Source organism: Carcharodon carcharias, chromosome 12, assembly GCF_017639515.1.
Source record: "Carcharodon carcharias isolate sCarCar2 chromosome 12, sCarCar2.pri, whole genome shotgun sequence".
NCBI classification, from domain to species: Eukaryota; Metazoa; Chordata; class Chondrichthyes; order Lamniformes; family Lamnidae; genus Carcharodon; species Carcharodon carcharias.
The window spans coordinates 121,420,968-121,436,804 of record NC_054478.1 but is presented as its reverse complement, the minus strand read 5'-3'; the positions used below and the strand labels follow the sequence as shown (position 1 = coordinate 121,436,804).

General features: G+C 41.3%; 1 protein-coding gene across 8 annotated transcripts in view; it reads right to left on the bottom strand.

Annotated features, from left to right (window-relative positions):
* Window positions 1-15,837, bottom strand: part of LOC121284644 (KAT8 regulatory NSL complex subunit 1-like protein) — a 326,543-nt gene that overhangs the window by 95,298 nt on the left and 215,408 nt on the right. For 7 of the 8 annotated variants that reach the window (XM_041200188.1, XM_041200186.1, XM_041200189.1 and 4 more), the window contains one exon: window positions 13,262-13,445. In XM_041200188.1, coding sequence (XP_041056122.1) covers window positions 13,262-13,445 — 184 coding nt within the window. The remainder of the gene's footprint in view (window positions 1-13,261; window positions 13,446-15,837) is intronic. The other variant, XM_041200184.1, reaches the window with a different exon arrangement.

The following is a 15,837-nucleotide window of genomic DNA, read 5'->3' as shown; positions in this document are numbered from 1 at the left end:
CCATACTATGCATCTCATCCATCAAGTTGTTCAGGTTGGATCAGAGTTCAACAATTTAGAGTTTTGAGCATTAATTCTGCATTCAAGCAACTGCTCTGCATCTTCAGCAATTCCTTCTCCTGTTCCAGGCTTTCTCACGATGTTTTCTAGAGGCGTCCGATGCTTGAAGTACATCAAGTTTTAACTGAAGGTCTATCTTCGTTGAATTTGTTTGTACATATTCATCATTTAAGCATTTCAAGTCCTCTTTACTTCCTGTGAGCAACACTCCAGTATTCTCATCAATTCTTGGTTTTCCTCATCAATCTCATCTTTCGTACGTGAAAGCTGATTCTTAACACTGATCGGTTGTTCCTTAACAGAGTATAATTTCCCTGTTATCCTTCAAGCTCACCTTCCGTAATTGTACTTGTCAATTGTTTTTGAAACACCTCACGCTCTTAAGTGAGAACTTCTAACTTCGCTTGTCAGTCTATGTTCTTGATTTTCATCTCTTTACATATCTCTTTGAAAACGTAATGTTTTTCCAAGGTTTCTTCCAAATGTGCAATGTTTCCTTCAATGCTGCAGTCTCTTTCTTGGGCCTTTTAGCTTCCTCTTCCTCAGTTCTTTCAGAGTGGCATTAAATTAATTTTGTTTCATTTCATAATGTTCCAGAGGAACAAACTCTAACCCAAGGGATCCCTGTAGCATATAAAGGTCTTTGAGTACCTTTTCTGCCTGTTGTGCCTGGCTGTACAGCTGATCGAGTTTTTCCAACTCACGCTTCAATTTGCCAACTGTGGAATTGAGGTCCTGGTACCTTTGTGCTGCCTCTGAAATTTGTTTGTTCAGATCTTGAACAGTTTGGTTAATTGAAGGCATTAGTTTATCTTCTGTTTTCGAAGATTGAATCTTGCGCTTCAAATCTTTCAGTCCTCAGCTTTGATACAAAAATTATTTGATTTTGTTTGTATTTTCTTGCTCTGCCCGCCACAGGGCTTTTTCCTTGTCGTTTGCTACCACGTGCTGGTACGGTTCTGGAAACACATCTGGATCTTCAAAAAGGAATTCATTTGGAACATCTGTCTTGGGCTTACCAAAAAGGTATATTCCTGGGACTTCTGGAAAGTTCTGTGCCTCTCTGTGGTTTGTTCTGGTATGGTCTTTTTACCTTTTTGTCACTTTGCTGGTGGGGAGAGGGGGTGTGGATTTCTATACCTCTTTTAAAGCCCTGCACTTTCCTCAGCCTAAAGATTAAAATATTTGTTAAAGACTGTTAATAGTTCCTCGAGGCTGAGTGCAAATTCATCTTATCCTAATGTAAGAAATTGATCATCAAGATCGTCAAACCAGTATAAAAGGCAATAATCTGGGCTTCCTCTGATTTTTTTTTTTACTGAGGCCTGATGTACTCTGTATGTGAAAAGTCGTTTCTCAAGGATGCCACATTTCCTTTTTGGCCTTTGGGTTAGTCTAAATTGAGTTGGAAGTGTTGAATTGTGATCTATGTTGAAGATTTTTAACCTGTAGGTACAGCTTAAAGAGCTTACAGGCTTTTAAGATAGCTTCACTGTTCACTGTGACACTGGATTTCTTGCGCTTGCTGGTTTTGGCAATCTCCTTGAAGGAGAAGTTTTAACGATGGCTGCCTGCCGACTTCTTGTGTTCAGTGGTTTGCTTTTCCTGAGAGATTTATTTATTTATTTTTTGGTTTTACGAGTTAGGAAGCTACGTGTTTGGGGCTCCAAGTTGCGGATCATATTTTAGCAACAGGTTTCGTTCAAACATTTCTAACACTGCATTAGTGAAAGGGTTCTCAGGACTCGCTGCAGCCTGGAACTTTAAATTTTCCTTGCAGGCTGTATGGGCTCTGCATTCTAATGGAGTCTTTTGCTGCACCAAAAATCTCTGCCTTCAGCTTCCAGGCTCTTTACTTTGGAATGTTTTCTGGAAAATTTTCTCAACAGCTTCAGCTTCTGTTAAATCAGAATTTTCATTGAAGTTTATTCTTTTCTTAGTCTTTCAGCATTTAGTGAGGTTGAGGATTTTTGATCCTGAGCTGCCACCAGGTTGCAGAATGGTATCTGTTAAACAAAGTCTTCATCTCTGCTCAACACCACCTAGGTCTGGGTCATCTGCCTTCTTACATCACTGTGTAGGCAGAACTGTACTCAGTCCCATATTAACCATGTATGTGCCAGACCCTTTAACTACATCCAACAGGGTTAACCGATGACAATTAACAGCAGGGACTCTGGATGATTTGTGCTGCTCTGCCTTACTACAAAACAACTGGGACTGCACATCGCAATGCAACATACTTCTACTAATAGAAGGATCACCAAGATGTAAAATTGGATCGAGGTACAATTGGATCAAGGTACTAAGCAAGGCAGAAGGCCAGAACCTTTGTCTGTGCTGAATTAAATGATCACAGTTGAGAAAGCACTTGTGCGCTACCATTAACCTCAATGACCCTGGACAAAATTCAACTAGAGTTGCTATTCTTTAACCCCTGCTCGGAAATACATGTGGCTATCAACAGTAGATAGATTCAGGCTAAACTGTGATCCTCCCCACAAACAATTAGCCTGCTACCACTCCAGCTCAGTGAAAAACAGGCACTCGCCAAAGGACCAGAGTATCAGATGGATGGCAGTACCAGTTTACCTGTTCCTGAGTCGAAGGCAAGACAGGAGGAGGAAAATTGGAGGAAAAAAATTTAAGCTGGATTCTCTTGTTGATATGTCTATGACTTTTGAATGAGCATATTCAATGCCACTGAGCAGATGACGAGACCGTGAAAATGCTTTCTTGAAAGCTTGCACCACATTCTAAGGCAAGGTTTAGTATCCAATATTACTGCTACTTAAGGCCATGTACAGTAGCCTCCCTTTCACTGCCTACACAAACATGCTAATAGCGATTTCAAATCAATACAGATGACTATATCCTTTGGTCATTACATTCGTAGACTGATGTCTCAGCTTGTTAACACTCAGAAGACAGGAATGTACCTTCTAAGGGAGGCATTTTAAAATTGGTTGAAGACCAGGTTCCTTTAATGCAAATGTACTGGTGAAAAGAATAAAATATCTAAGTCACAAAAGGCATTTCTTTGCTCACCATCTTGCAGATGGAAAAAGTGTCTCACCCTTACTAGGAGGTTTCTCTCTCGGTCTTATAGCCACACGCTTTTGAAGTTTCACCTCTACACATCGAAAATGGAGTAGTTTTCCACATGGAGCTGGGTGCTGCTCTCCATTCCCTTATTCCTTTCTCATTTTTGTCCTACCAAATCTTTAGTTTGATTCAGCTCCCTAGTCAAGATTCCGCTTTATTTGCCATGCAACTTGTTCATGGTAACGTAATAATCCCCAATAAAACATTTATCACCAGTAAATGCATTAATCCGAAGAATTAGAGTGTTGTCTCATATGTAAAGAAAGAAGAAAATGAAGGAAGCAAAGAGAGGAGGGACCAAGAAGAGGGAAAGAAAAAACTAGCATTTATGTAGCACCTTTCATTACCTCAGAGGACACGCCAAAGTGCTTCATGGCTACTGAAGCACTTTTGAAGTGTAGTCACTATTGTAATGTAGTGATGTCCAACAGCTAATTCGTGCACAGCAAGATGTCACAAACAGCAATGCCCAGGTGATCTGTTTTAACAACGTTGATTCAGTAATAAATGTTAGCCAGGACACCAGGGGAATTTAATGAAGTCTTCAAAAAATTGACATGGAATGTTTTATGTCCACCTGAGCAGGCTGATGGGCCTTTGGTTTAACAGTTAATTCAAAATATTGCATCTTCAACAACAGTACTGCACTGAAGTGTCAGCATAGAGCTCAAGTCACTGCAGTGGCCCACAGTGCCAAAACATTCTGACTTAGTGGTTAGAGTGTTAATACTAAGCCAAGGCTGACACCTGTTGATCTCTACACATGTCAGAAATGGCTAAAAGCAGAATGGCTTATACACAGCATGATCCCTAATACAGAAATTAGACAAATGGTTTGTTAATTTATCTTTGAGGGAATTAGCTAGGGGAGGAACGTTGAGAAGGTAGAACTTCCTGAACTTCTCTGAAAGTGCCACAGAATCTGTAATTCCCACCTGAACCACAACAGATGGAGTGAACCTTGGCAATGCAGCACTCCCTCAATATCAGCCTTGATTATAAGCCCTAGTCCAGGAGTGGGGTTTGACCCAACAAAGTTCTGATTCAGGTAAGATGCTGAGGCATCTTCCACATATTTTTCTAGCTGCTAGCTGGGCATGGTTATTAAACATGCTCTGTCATTCACCCTGAAGTCATCCCCTTTGGAAGACCAGTTATAATTAACATCACAGGAACATCAGGAACAGCTGTTGGTTATTCAGCTCCTTGAGCTTGCTTTGCCATTTAACAATATCACAGTGGATCTATACCTCAGCTCCATTTATCTGCCTTTGCACTATGCCCATCGATTCCCTTACCCAACAAAAATGTATCAGTAAAAGCAAAATACTGCAGATGCTGAAAATCTGAAATAAAAACAGGAAGTGCTAGAAAACTCAGCAGCTCTGGTAGTATCTGTGGAGAAAGAAACAGAGCTAATGTCTTGAGTCTGTATGACTATTTTTCAGAGCTAAAATGTATCAATCACAGTCTTGAAAGCTCCAAAAGTGACATTCTCCTCCTTACCACAATTGGATCTGTGTGAATAGAAAGGCTTACATTAAATAGCATGTTTCACAACCACAGGACATCCCAAAGTGCTTTACAGCCAATTAAATGAGTTTACTGTGTTAGTAAGGAGGATTTTGCAGAGTTGATAGGGGCCAAGTTTGCCGTTGTCGTTTCTAGTGCCTAGGTCAATGCTGAGTGGTTCACCTGGTTCCATTCCTTTTCACTTTTGTAGCAGTTTGATATAAACTGAGTGGCTTGCTGGAACATTTCAGAGGGCATGGATCTGGAGTCACATGTAGGCCAGGCCAGGTAAGGACAGCAGATTTCCTTCCGTGAAGGACATTGGTTTCATTACACTTTTAATTCCAGATTTTTACTGAATTCAAATTCTACCATCTGCCATGGTGGGCACGGTGGGATTTGAACCCCAGAGTATCATCCTGGGTTTGGGTCTCTGGATTACTAGTCCAGTGACAGTACCATTACGCCACCACCTCCCCAGAGAGAAAGCTACTTAAAAAAAAGTATATAAGATCCTTGGCTTTTTAAAAGAGGCATAGACTACAAAAGCAAGAAAGTCATACTAAACCTTTGTAACTCACTGGTCAGGCCCCAGCTGGAATAGTGTGCCCAATTCTGGAGCAATATCCAGGCCAAAGAGGATATGGATGAGCTTTACTGAAATGATATAAGGAATGTGTGACTTCAGCTATGTAGAGAGATTAAAGAAGCTGGGGTTGTTTTCCTTAGAGCAGAGAAAATTAAGGGAGATTTGATGGAGCTATTCAAAATTATGAAGGGTTTTGATGAGTAAACAAGGAGACCTGTTTTCAATGGCAAAATGGTCAGAGGACACAGATTTAAGGTAACTAAACTTAAAAAAGGGACAGGATTTTTATAAAAAGGCTGAGTTGTGATGATCTGGAATGCACTGTCAGAAAATGTATTGATTCAATAATACCTTTCAAATTTGGAGGGGCGAAATTTGCATAGTTATGGGGAAAGAGAAAGGGAGTGGGATTTATTGAATAGCTTTTTCAAAGAGAAATGAGCTGAGAGGTGCTGCATCATTTTAATACTGTAAGGCCCCAAGAGCGTGTAAATGGATTGGGGCAATGACTCTGAAGAATTCATACAGACACGAAATGTTAACTCTGTTTCTCTCTCCACAGATGCTATCAGACCTGCTGAGTTTTTCCAGCATTTTATGTTCTTACTTCAGATTTCCAGCATCCACAGTATTTTATTTTTATATTGGGGCAATTCCTGTTCTGCATACAGGCTACATACGGCCTAAGAACATAACATATTATTTATTGCAATTAAAAGAAATTGCTGCCAAAATGTCATGTGGCTACCAGCATTGAAATAAAGTTCAAGTTTGTTGGGCCATGTACAAAAAAAGCACAATGAGGCATTTGATTTTGCTTTAGCAATTGTTTACAATCTGGACAAAGTAGGCAAAAGACTTAAATTTCCACTTGGTCTACTACTAGGTTTCTGATCTCTTGCCACCTCAAAATACCATTAGTGCCAGAAAGCAAGGGGTCAATCGAGAAAGAAACAAGTTAGCAGCAATAAATAATTTGTATTTATAAAACATCTTATCAAATTAAAAGATATCAAAGCACTTCATATTGCAAATTTCTTTTGTTGTCCACTGGCAAATATGTAGACATATATATTCAGTGCCAGATAATGTGCCACAAGCTCAATTAGATAAATGCTCAGTTAACCTGTTCCACTGATTTAGGCAACAATTCTATACAGGGTACTAGGATAATTCTCTGCTCTTTAAATAGCATTACCTTTCATGCCTGTCAGAACAATCAGAGCTAGCATAACAATCCTGACACAGCAGCACTTCCTCAGTACTGCATTGGAATGCCTCTGCAAGCCATAACTTTACTTATGTGTAGTATATACATTTTGCTTTTTAAATCAAAACACTATTTAACTCTCAGCCTGAACTAATGTCGCATACAATCCCAAATGTAAGTTTATAACATCAAGGCAGCACTTGACCAACTGTGGCATCAAGCAGCCCTAGCAAAACTGGAGTCAATGGGAATCAGAGGGAAAACTCTCTGGAGTCATACCTAGTACAAAGGAAGATGGTTGTTGGAGGTCAATCATCTCAGTTTCAGGACATCACTGCCGGATTCCTAGGCCCAACCATTTTCAGCTGCTTCATCAATGACGTTCCTTTCATCATAAGGTCGGAAATGGGGATGTTCACTGATGATTGCAATGTTCAGCACCATTTGTGATGACTCAGATACTGAAGCAAGTCATGTTCAAGTGCAGCAAGACCTGGACAATATTCAGGCTTGGGCTGACAAATGGCAAGTAACATTCGCACCACACAAGTACCAGGCAATGACCATCTCCAACAAGAGAGAATCTAACCATCGGCCCATGACTTTACCACCCATGAATCACCCACTATCAACATCCTGAGGGTTACCATTAACCAGAAACTGAACTGGACTAGCCAGATCCTGAGGAAGTTTATGGGTTAAGGTGAATTTTAGTCCAGCCTTAAAACAGGACTCATACAGGCTCTGCTTGTAGCTGGAACTAGTTAATTAGATAACTGGCTTAATCAGGTTTTCAGAGGCTAGGTTCAGATAGTATAAAAGTAGGTTATCTTGCAGTTCTGTTTTTGGCTGTAGTTGAGTGCCTCAGTTGGAGTTTGGTGACTGAGGAAGTTCAGTGAGCAGGTGCTCCTTTCTTTTTCTATCTTTCCTCGGAAAGGAGAGTGGTGGCCTTGGTAAGTAGGAACTGATGAGTAAATTAGAAAAGTGTAATATTTTTAAAGTTCCTATACTTGGATTTAACTGAGAAGCACCAGGAATAAGGGAAATTTAGGACCAACATAATAAAGTAACATAAATAATCCAAAGCAGAATAAAGTTAACAAAGGAAATAGAATTAAGACATGATGGGTCAGCTCAGTCAAGTGGAATGTATGTCCTATAATATGTGCGAAGTCATGCATGCTACCAGTGTCCTAGATGACCACGCGTGCAGGAAGTGCTGTCAGCTGCAGAAACTTGAGATCCGGGTTTCAGAGCTTGAGTGGCAGTTAGAGTCACTGTGGTGCAACTGCAGGGCAAGAGTTATGTGGATAGCACATTCAGACAGGCAGTCACACCACAGCTTGAGGGAATGGGTGACCACCAGGCAGTCCAAGAGAAGTAGGCAGGTAGTGCAGGAGTCCCCTGGGGTCCCACTCACAAATCAGTTTTCCGTTTGGAAGCTGGAGAGGGTGCTAGTTCCTCATGGAGTGCAGTCAGACCCAAGTTTGGGGCACCATGAGTGGCTCAGCTGAACAGGAGGGGAGGAAGAGCTATAATGATAGGGGATTCATTGGTTAGGGGATCAGACAAGCGTTTCTGTGGCCGTAGATGTGACTCCAGGATGGTATGTTGCCTCCCTAGTGCCAGGGTCAAAGATGTCACACAGCGGCTGCGGGACACTGATCTGCGGGAGGGTGAACATCCAGAGGTCGTGATCCACATCCTACCAATGACTTAGGTTGGAAGGGGGATGTAATTCTGCAATCAGAATTTAGGGGGCAAGGACCACAAATGTAATCATCTCTGCCTTACTCCCAGTGCCACCTGCCAGTGAGTACAGGAATGGGAGGATAAGGCAGATGATTGCGTGGCTGGAAAGATGGTGCAGGAGGAAGGGCTTTAGATACCTGCGACACTGGAACTGGCTCTGGGGGAGATAGCATCTGTACGAGTCGGAAGGGTTGCACCTGAACAGAGCTGGCTGGACTGAGTGCCTTGCTAATGCTGTTGGGAGGGCTTTGAACTAACTCGGCAGGGGTGTGGGAACCAAGAGAAAATATCAGAGGAATGTCAGGGTGCACAATATACTGGGAGGGACAGTTAACTTACTATTCTCTATACTAGTGCTAATAGCGAGTTGAGGCAAGGGAGAAAGTAAAAATCTAAATCAGGGTTACTATGAATGTTTGTGAATACAGAGTGTAGTAAATAAGATTGGGGAGCTACAGGCACAGATTGTCATGTTGTGGCAATAACAGAGACCTGGCTCAAGGAAGGGCAGAACTGGGTGTTAAGTATTCCCGGTACAAGGTATTCAGAAGAGATCAGAAAGGAGGAGGGGTGATGGTATTGGTTCAAGGAGAGCATTGCAGTGCTGGAGAAAGAGGGTATCCCAGAGGGTTCAAGGACAGAATCAAAAATTTGGCTAGAGCTAAGGAACAAAAAGGGCGCAATTACATTGCTCGGTGTAGTCTATAGACCACCAAATAGTGAGAAGGACGTAGAAGAACAAATCTGCAGGAAATTAGAGCGATGCAGGCATTATGGAGTAGTTATAATGGGGGACTTGAATTACATGAATGTGGATTGGGACAGTGGTAGTGTTAAGGGCGGAGAGGGGCAGAAGTTTCTAGGTTATGTTCAGGAGAATTTTCTACAGCAGTGTGTGTTCAATCCAACAAGAGAAGGCGCACTGTTGGACCCGGTTCTTGGAAACAAAGTGGGCCAAATAGATCAAGTGTCAGTGGGTGAACATTTAGGAGACAGTGATTATTGTATTGTACATTTTAGGATGATAGAAAAGGACGATTGGCAATCCAGAGTAAGAATAATTAACTGGACAAGAGTCGACTTCAATGGGGCAAGAGTGGAACTGGGCCAGACAAACTGGAACAAAAGATTGGCAGGATAATTTGTAGCTGTACAATGGGCTACCTTGAAAGAAGAATTGGTTCGGGCACAGTCAAGGTATATTCCATCGAAAGTAAAAGATAGGGCAAACAAATTCAGAGCTCCCTGGATGATAAAAGAGATTTGAAATTAAGATAAAGGAGCAAGTATGCTTATGTTAGGTAGAAAATACAATTGAGAACCAAGAGCAATACAGAAGGTTCAGAGGGGAGGTGAAAAAGCATATTAGAGAAGCGAAGAGGGATTATGAGAAAAGCCTGGCAGCCAACATAAAGGGGAATCCCAAAGTCTTCTATTGGCACACAAATAGAAAAAGTGTGGTAAAAGGAGGAGTAGGGCCGATAAGGGACGAAAGGACAATGGCTGAGGTATTAAATGAATACTTTGCATCCGTCTTTACCAAGGAGGTAGATGCTACCCAGGCCACAGAGACAGACGAGGAAACTGTCACTAGAAGGGTTCAAAATTGACAAGGAGGAAGTGGTGATTAGACTGTCAGGACTTAAAGTTGATGAGGTGCATCCAAGGACATTGAGGGGAGTGAGAGTAGAAATTGCAGGGACACTGGCCATAACCGTTCTGTCTTCCCTGGACTCAGTTGGTGCTAGCGGACTGGAGAATAGCAAACATTACACCCTTGCTCAAAAAGGGTTGTAAGGATAAGCCCAACAATTACAGACCATTCAATTTAACTTCAGTGGTGGGCAAGATTCTAAACAATTATTTGGGATAGAATTAGTATTCACATGGAAAAATATGGGTTGATAAGGAAGAGATCATGTTGAACTAACTTGCTGGAGTTTTTTGAAGAGGTAACAGAAAAGATTGAGGGTAATGCTGTTGATGTACATGGGCTTTCAAAAGGCATCTGACAGTGTCACACAACAGATGAGAGAGAAAAGTTATTGCTCATAGAATAAAAGGGATAGTGGCAACGCAGATATGAAATTGGCTGAAAAACAGGAAGCAGAAAGTTATGGTCGATGGATATTTTTCGGGCTGGAGGAAGGTTTGTAGTGGAGTTCTGCTGGGGTTGGTATTGGAACCCTTCCTTTTCTTGATATATATTAATGATCTAGATCTTGGTGTGCAGGGGACAATTTAAAAGTTGATGGATGATACAAAGCTTGGGAGTGTTGTGAGCTGCAAGGAAGGTGGTGTGGAACTTCAAAAGGACATAGACAAGTTGGTGGAGTGGGCAGAGAGGTGGCAGATGAAGTTCAATGCAGAGAAGTGTGAAGTGATGCTTTTTGGTAGGAAGAACATGGACAGACAATATAAAATAAGGGGTGCAGGAGCAGAAAGACTTGGGTGTATATGTGCATAGATCATTGAAGGTGGCAGGACAGGTAGAGAGAGCAGTTAATAAAGCATACAGTATCCTGGGCTTTATTAAGACAGTACAAGAGCAAGGAGCTTATGCTGAATTTATATAAGGCACTCATTAGACCTCAGCTGGAATATTGTGTACAGTTCTGGTCACCACATTATAGGAAAGGTGTGAACACACTGGAGAGATTGTTGAAGAGGTTTACAAGAATGGTTCCAGGGATGAGAAACTTCAGCTATGAGGGTAGATTGGGGAGGTTGGGACTGTTCTCCTTGGAGAGAAGGCGGCTAAGAGGAGGTTTGATAGAGATGCTCAAAATCATGAGGGGGCTGGACAGAGTAGATAGGGAGAAGCTGTTCCTGCTCGTAAAAGAATCAAAATGAGAGGGCACAGATTTAAAGTGATTTGCAAAAGAAGCCAATGTGACATGAGAACTTTTTCACACAATGAGTGGTTCGGGTCTGGAATGCATTGCCTGGAAGTGTGGTGGAGGCAGGTTCGATTAAGGCATTCAACAGGGCATTAGATGACTGTTTCTATTCAAATAATGTGCAAGGATACAGGGAAAAGGCAGGGCAATGGCACTAGGTCATAATGCTCACTTGAAGAGCTGGTGCAGACACAATGGGCTGAATGGCCTCCCTCTATGTTGTTAAAATTCTATTATAAATACTGTGGCTATAAAAGCATGTCAGAGGCTAGGAATCTTGCAGCGAGTAACTCACTCCTGACTCCCCAAAGTCTGTCCGCCATCTACAAGGCACAAGTCAGGAGTGTGATAGGTTGTATAGGACCTTAGTGAGGCCACAGCTGGAGTACTGTGTGCAGTTCTGGTCGCCACATTATAGGATGGATGTGATTGCACTGGAGGGGGTGCAGAGGAGATTCACCAGGATGTTGCCTGGGATGAAACATTTAAGTTATGAAGGGAGGTTGGATAGACATGGGTTGTTTTCTTTGGAGCAGAGAAGACTGAGGGGCGACCTGATCAAGGTGTACAAGATTGAGGGGCATGGATAGGGAATAGCTGTTCCCCTTAGTTGAAGGGTCAGTCACAAGGGGGCATAAGTTCAAGGTGAGGGGCAGGAAGTTTAGGGAGAATTTGAGGAAAAACCTTTTTACCCAGAGGGTGGTGACGGTCTGGAATGCACTGCCTGGGAGGGTGGTGGAGTCAGGTTGCCTCACATCCTTTAAAATGTACCTGGATGAGCACTTGGCACGTCATAACATTCAAGGCTACGGGCCAAGTGCTGGTAAATGGGATTAGGTAGGTAAGTCAGGTGTTTCTCACGTGTCGGTGCAGACTCGATAGACCGAAGGGCCTCTTCTGCACTGTGATGGAATACTTTCTGCTTGCCTGGATGACTGCAGCTCCAACAGCATTCAAGAAGCTTGACACCATCCAGGACAAAGCAGCCTGCGTGACTGGCACCCATTCCACAAACATTCATTCCCTCCACTGACAAACAGTGGCAGAAGAGTGTATCTCCTACAAGATGCACTGCACCACCCACCAATCCCCCCTCTCCACGTCATTCACAACCTGACTTGGAAATATATTGCCATTCCTACACTGTCACTGAGTCAAAATCTTGGAACTCCCTCTCTAACAGCCTTGTGGGTATACCTACACCACATGGACTGCAGCAGTTCAAGAAGGCAGCTCACCACTACCTTCTTGAGGGCAATTAGGGATGGGTAATAAATGTTGGACTAGCCAGAGATGCCCACATCACGTAAATGAATAAAAAAATACATATATTATGGAGAAGTTTAATTTTGTGCATTAACCGGGCATCACAGTACATCTCACTGCTCTACCAAGCATTGCCTTTAGCCCTAAGCTGTCAGGAGTGTTTTCCCTATTTTGAAGTTGCACTGCCCAAGAGTTTATTTTCCTCATGTACATCAAAGTTTGAAGAACAAGTCATATGTGCACTCCGAGTCACAACGTGCAAGTTGATGTGGCCTACTTTATACAGGTAGTAGTTTTTTTTAAACTATATCAATTTTGTTTTGCATCCTATTAATTTTAAAGCTACTCCACTGCAACAATTAACTCTTGGTATGAGTGTACTTGCAATGTTAAGCAATGACCTACACTCATGGTTTCAGAATCACAAGCACAAGACCACAAATTATATCAAAAATGTATGACAATCAATATTATTCAAGTAGAATACTTCTGTTTCTATCTACAGTTTAAAGAAAATGAAATCAAATGTGATTTATTTGCCAAAAAAAATGTATAGATGACATAGTGGGTCAGGCACTGATGTTTACTTCTAGGGCCTGGTTCATATCAACTTAAGTTGATGAGATGGAAGTTTCTGGTTGCTGTCCTATTTGAAATGAGTTTGGAAAGTTTCAACCTAGCACCTAATGAATGTGAGCCCACTGTTGTAAACTGCCCATCATTTGACACTAGATACCTGAAATGGTAAATTTTTCCAATTCCCAACAGTACACTGCTTTAATGAGCACAAAATTCATAAGTTACAAAGCTGGAAGTTTTGACCACAAAACAAAACTTTCTGCATTTGTTTTAAGCATTTCAACTCACCTGCCTGCTTACATCATAAACACAACTGAAAAGTCTGTGTTTATGTTGCATCCGGAGAGGCCTAGTTCTGGCTGATGTGTCATCCATCGAAAGAGTCCGCTGTGTTGCCTTGACCAGTTGCTTTTTCTTAGACTCCTCACATCCAGAACTGTTTGAAGAACCAGACTCGTCACCACCTAAAACACTAACAGCCAGTTTATTTAAATATTGTGACCAGAAGATAAAATAATAGAAAACTAATGTCTTTCATGACAAAAGAAACTGCTTGAAATAAAAGCTTTTCCATTAAAAGGTCAATTGCAGCAGTTAGAGACACTTACATTGACTGCCATGGTGCCCAATTTTATGCCCCTACACCTCCATCTGCCATCCAATAAAATTCCAGCCATAGAAAATTTGTGGCACAGAAGACAGCCATTTGAACTTTACTAAACTGCAAGCTGAAAAAGAGCTATACGGCCTGTCATGAAGAGATATTTAAGATGTTTAATGTTATTGCAAATTATTTTTTAAATTGAGTTTAGTGGTATCTGTCTATGTCTATGCGTGTCTTAATTGGATTAAAGCCAGCTAGTCTGGGTGCTTTGAGGTATAGTGGTTTGAGATGTTAATTAGATAAAGTAAGGAGGAGAAGATATGGTGTATATTTGCATTTGTTGAATAAAGTATTCAAGAGTGGGAGTAATACCTTGCACTTAGCTGGGAGACGCTAAGCAATGTGTTTTTATTACTAATAAAATTAGTAGGATGAAAATGTTATTGTTAGAAAATGTGATGTTAAAAGCCTAGGATACACTGGAAAATTTATATTCAAAGAGGAAGCTAGGTATAAAAAGAAAGGAGTTTCGTGTGCAGGTCAGAGGCATTTAAGATCTAACCAGCCTGTAAGCCAACAACTGTCTGCAAAGGAACCTCATTTTGAATTTTTATGGTCAAATGTGCTTTGTCTGGTGTCTGTTTAAAGTCTATGGGTTACTGTTGCCTTGGTGAAGATTTACCTGGGAGTGATTAATTTGGGGGTCTGTTTAAGTTATTATGGTAGTAATTTGTAGACATGTGTCTGTGTTTAATTTGTTGTTAAATTAGTAAGTATTTAATTTAGTTTTATATGAAACCTTGTGAGTCTCGGTGGTCTTATGCCTGAATTCAGAGCTGCATCTCAAACATACCAATTGAAAATATAGGTTATGACAGTTGTTCAACTTTCCCTTTAGGATTTAAAACAACTCGGCCTTTACCAACTGCTGTGTCATAATGAGCCCTAATCCCATTTCCCACCTATTGCTCCATCAGTAACAGCTCAAGTGCACATCCAAGTACTTCTTAAAAATCAAGCAGCAAGTTCCAGACCACCACCCTCTGGGTGAAATAATTTCACTTCAACTTCCCTCTAATCCTTCGGCCAATTATTTTAAGCCACCTCTGTTATTGATATCTCTGCTTTGGTGATTGATCTACTGTTTCTATCCAGGCCCCTCATATTTTATACACCTCAATTAAATTGCTCGTCAGCCTCCTCTATTTCAAAGCAAAAAACTCATCCTATGCAAGGTTCTCTCACAACAGAAATTCTCCATCCTGGCAACATCTTCATAAATCTCCACTGTACCATCTCTGGTGTGATTACATCCTCCCTATAATGCTGTGACTCGAATTACATGCAGTTAACCAGTTGTGACCTAACTAAACTTTTATACATTTCTAGTATTAATTGCCCTGCTCTTAATGCTCTGCCTTGGCTACTAAAGGAAAGCATCCTGGATGCCTCCTGAACCATCTTTTCTAGCTACCCTGCCACTTTTCAGGGATCTATGGACAAGCACCATAAGATCCCTCATTTATCGTGTAATTTGTTTGCCCTCTTCAAATGCTTTGTCACATATTTCTTTGGGTTGAATTGCATTTGCCACTTTTCTGCCCACCTGATCAGCCAATTGATATCCTCTTCCACAGCCTACAACTTAACTTCCTCACAAAATAGTTATGTGGTTGATAGTATCATCTGTTCTCATGCCATCAGCTCCTGACATTAGAATTTCATAAGTAATCTTAATTCATCACATTTTGCAAAAACGTCTAGAAAGATCCATTTGCTCAATTTCAGGTGTGGTCCTTATATTACCTTTTCATAAGAGGAAATCTCCCATAGAACTCAACATATTGGCCTCAAAATGCTTGGGACAGAATTTCTGGTTTGGCAACAGGTTAAGATCAATATCATGCCAGGATTTTGAGGAAATTTGTACATAGGCTGTTTTGTGCTGAGATCTTGTTACACATGAATTTCATCAATTTGCACCAGGTCCAAGTAACTTCTGTACAACTATACTTGGTTCATGAACATAGTTCCACCTGCCATGAAAAAGCCAAGCAAACAAATTTCCTGCATGAGGTGAGAATAGCAGGAGGTCAGAACACAGTGGAGATAAAAGGAGCTACAGGGAAAGACAGAGCGTGAGCACACTCCAAGAACAAATCAATGAAAAAAAATCAGTGACATCACAGGACAGTGGGTAGGTGATTGATTGACTGGAGAGCTCAGTTATATTTGAAGAAGTGCAAGGTGGAGTGGAGGG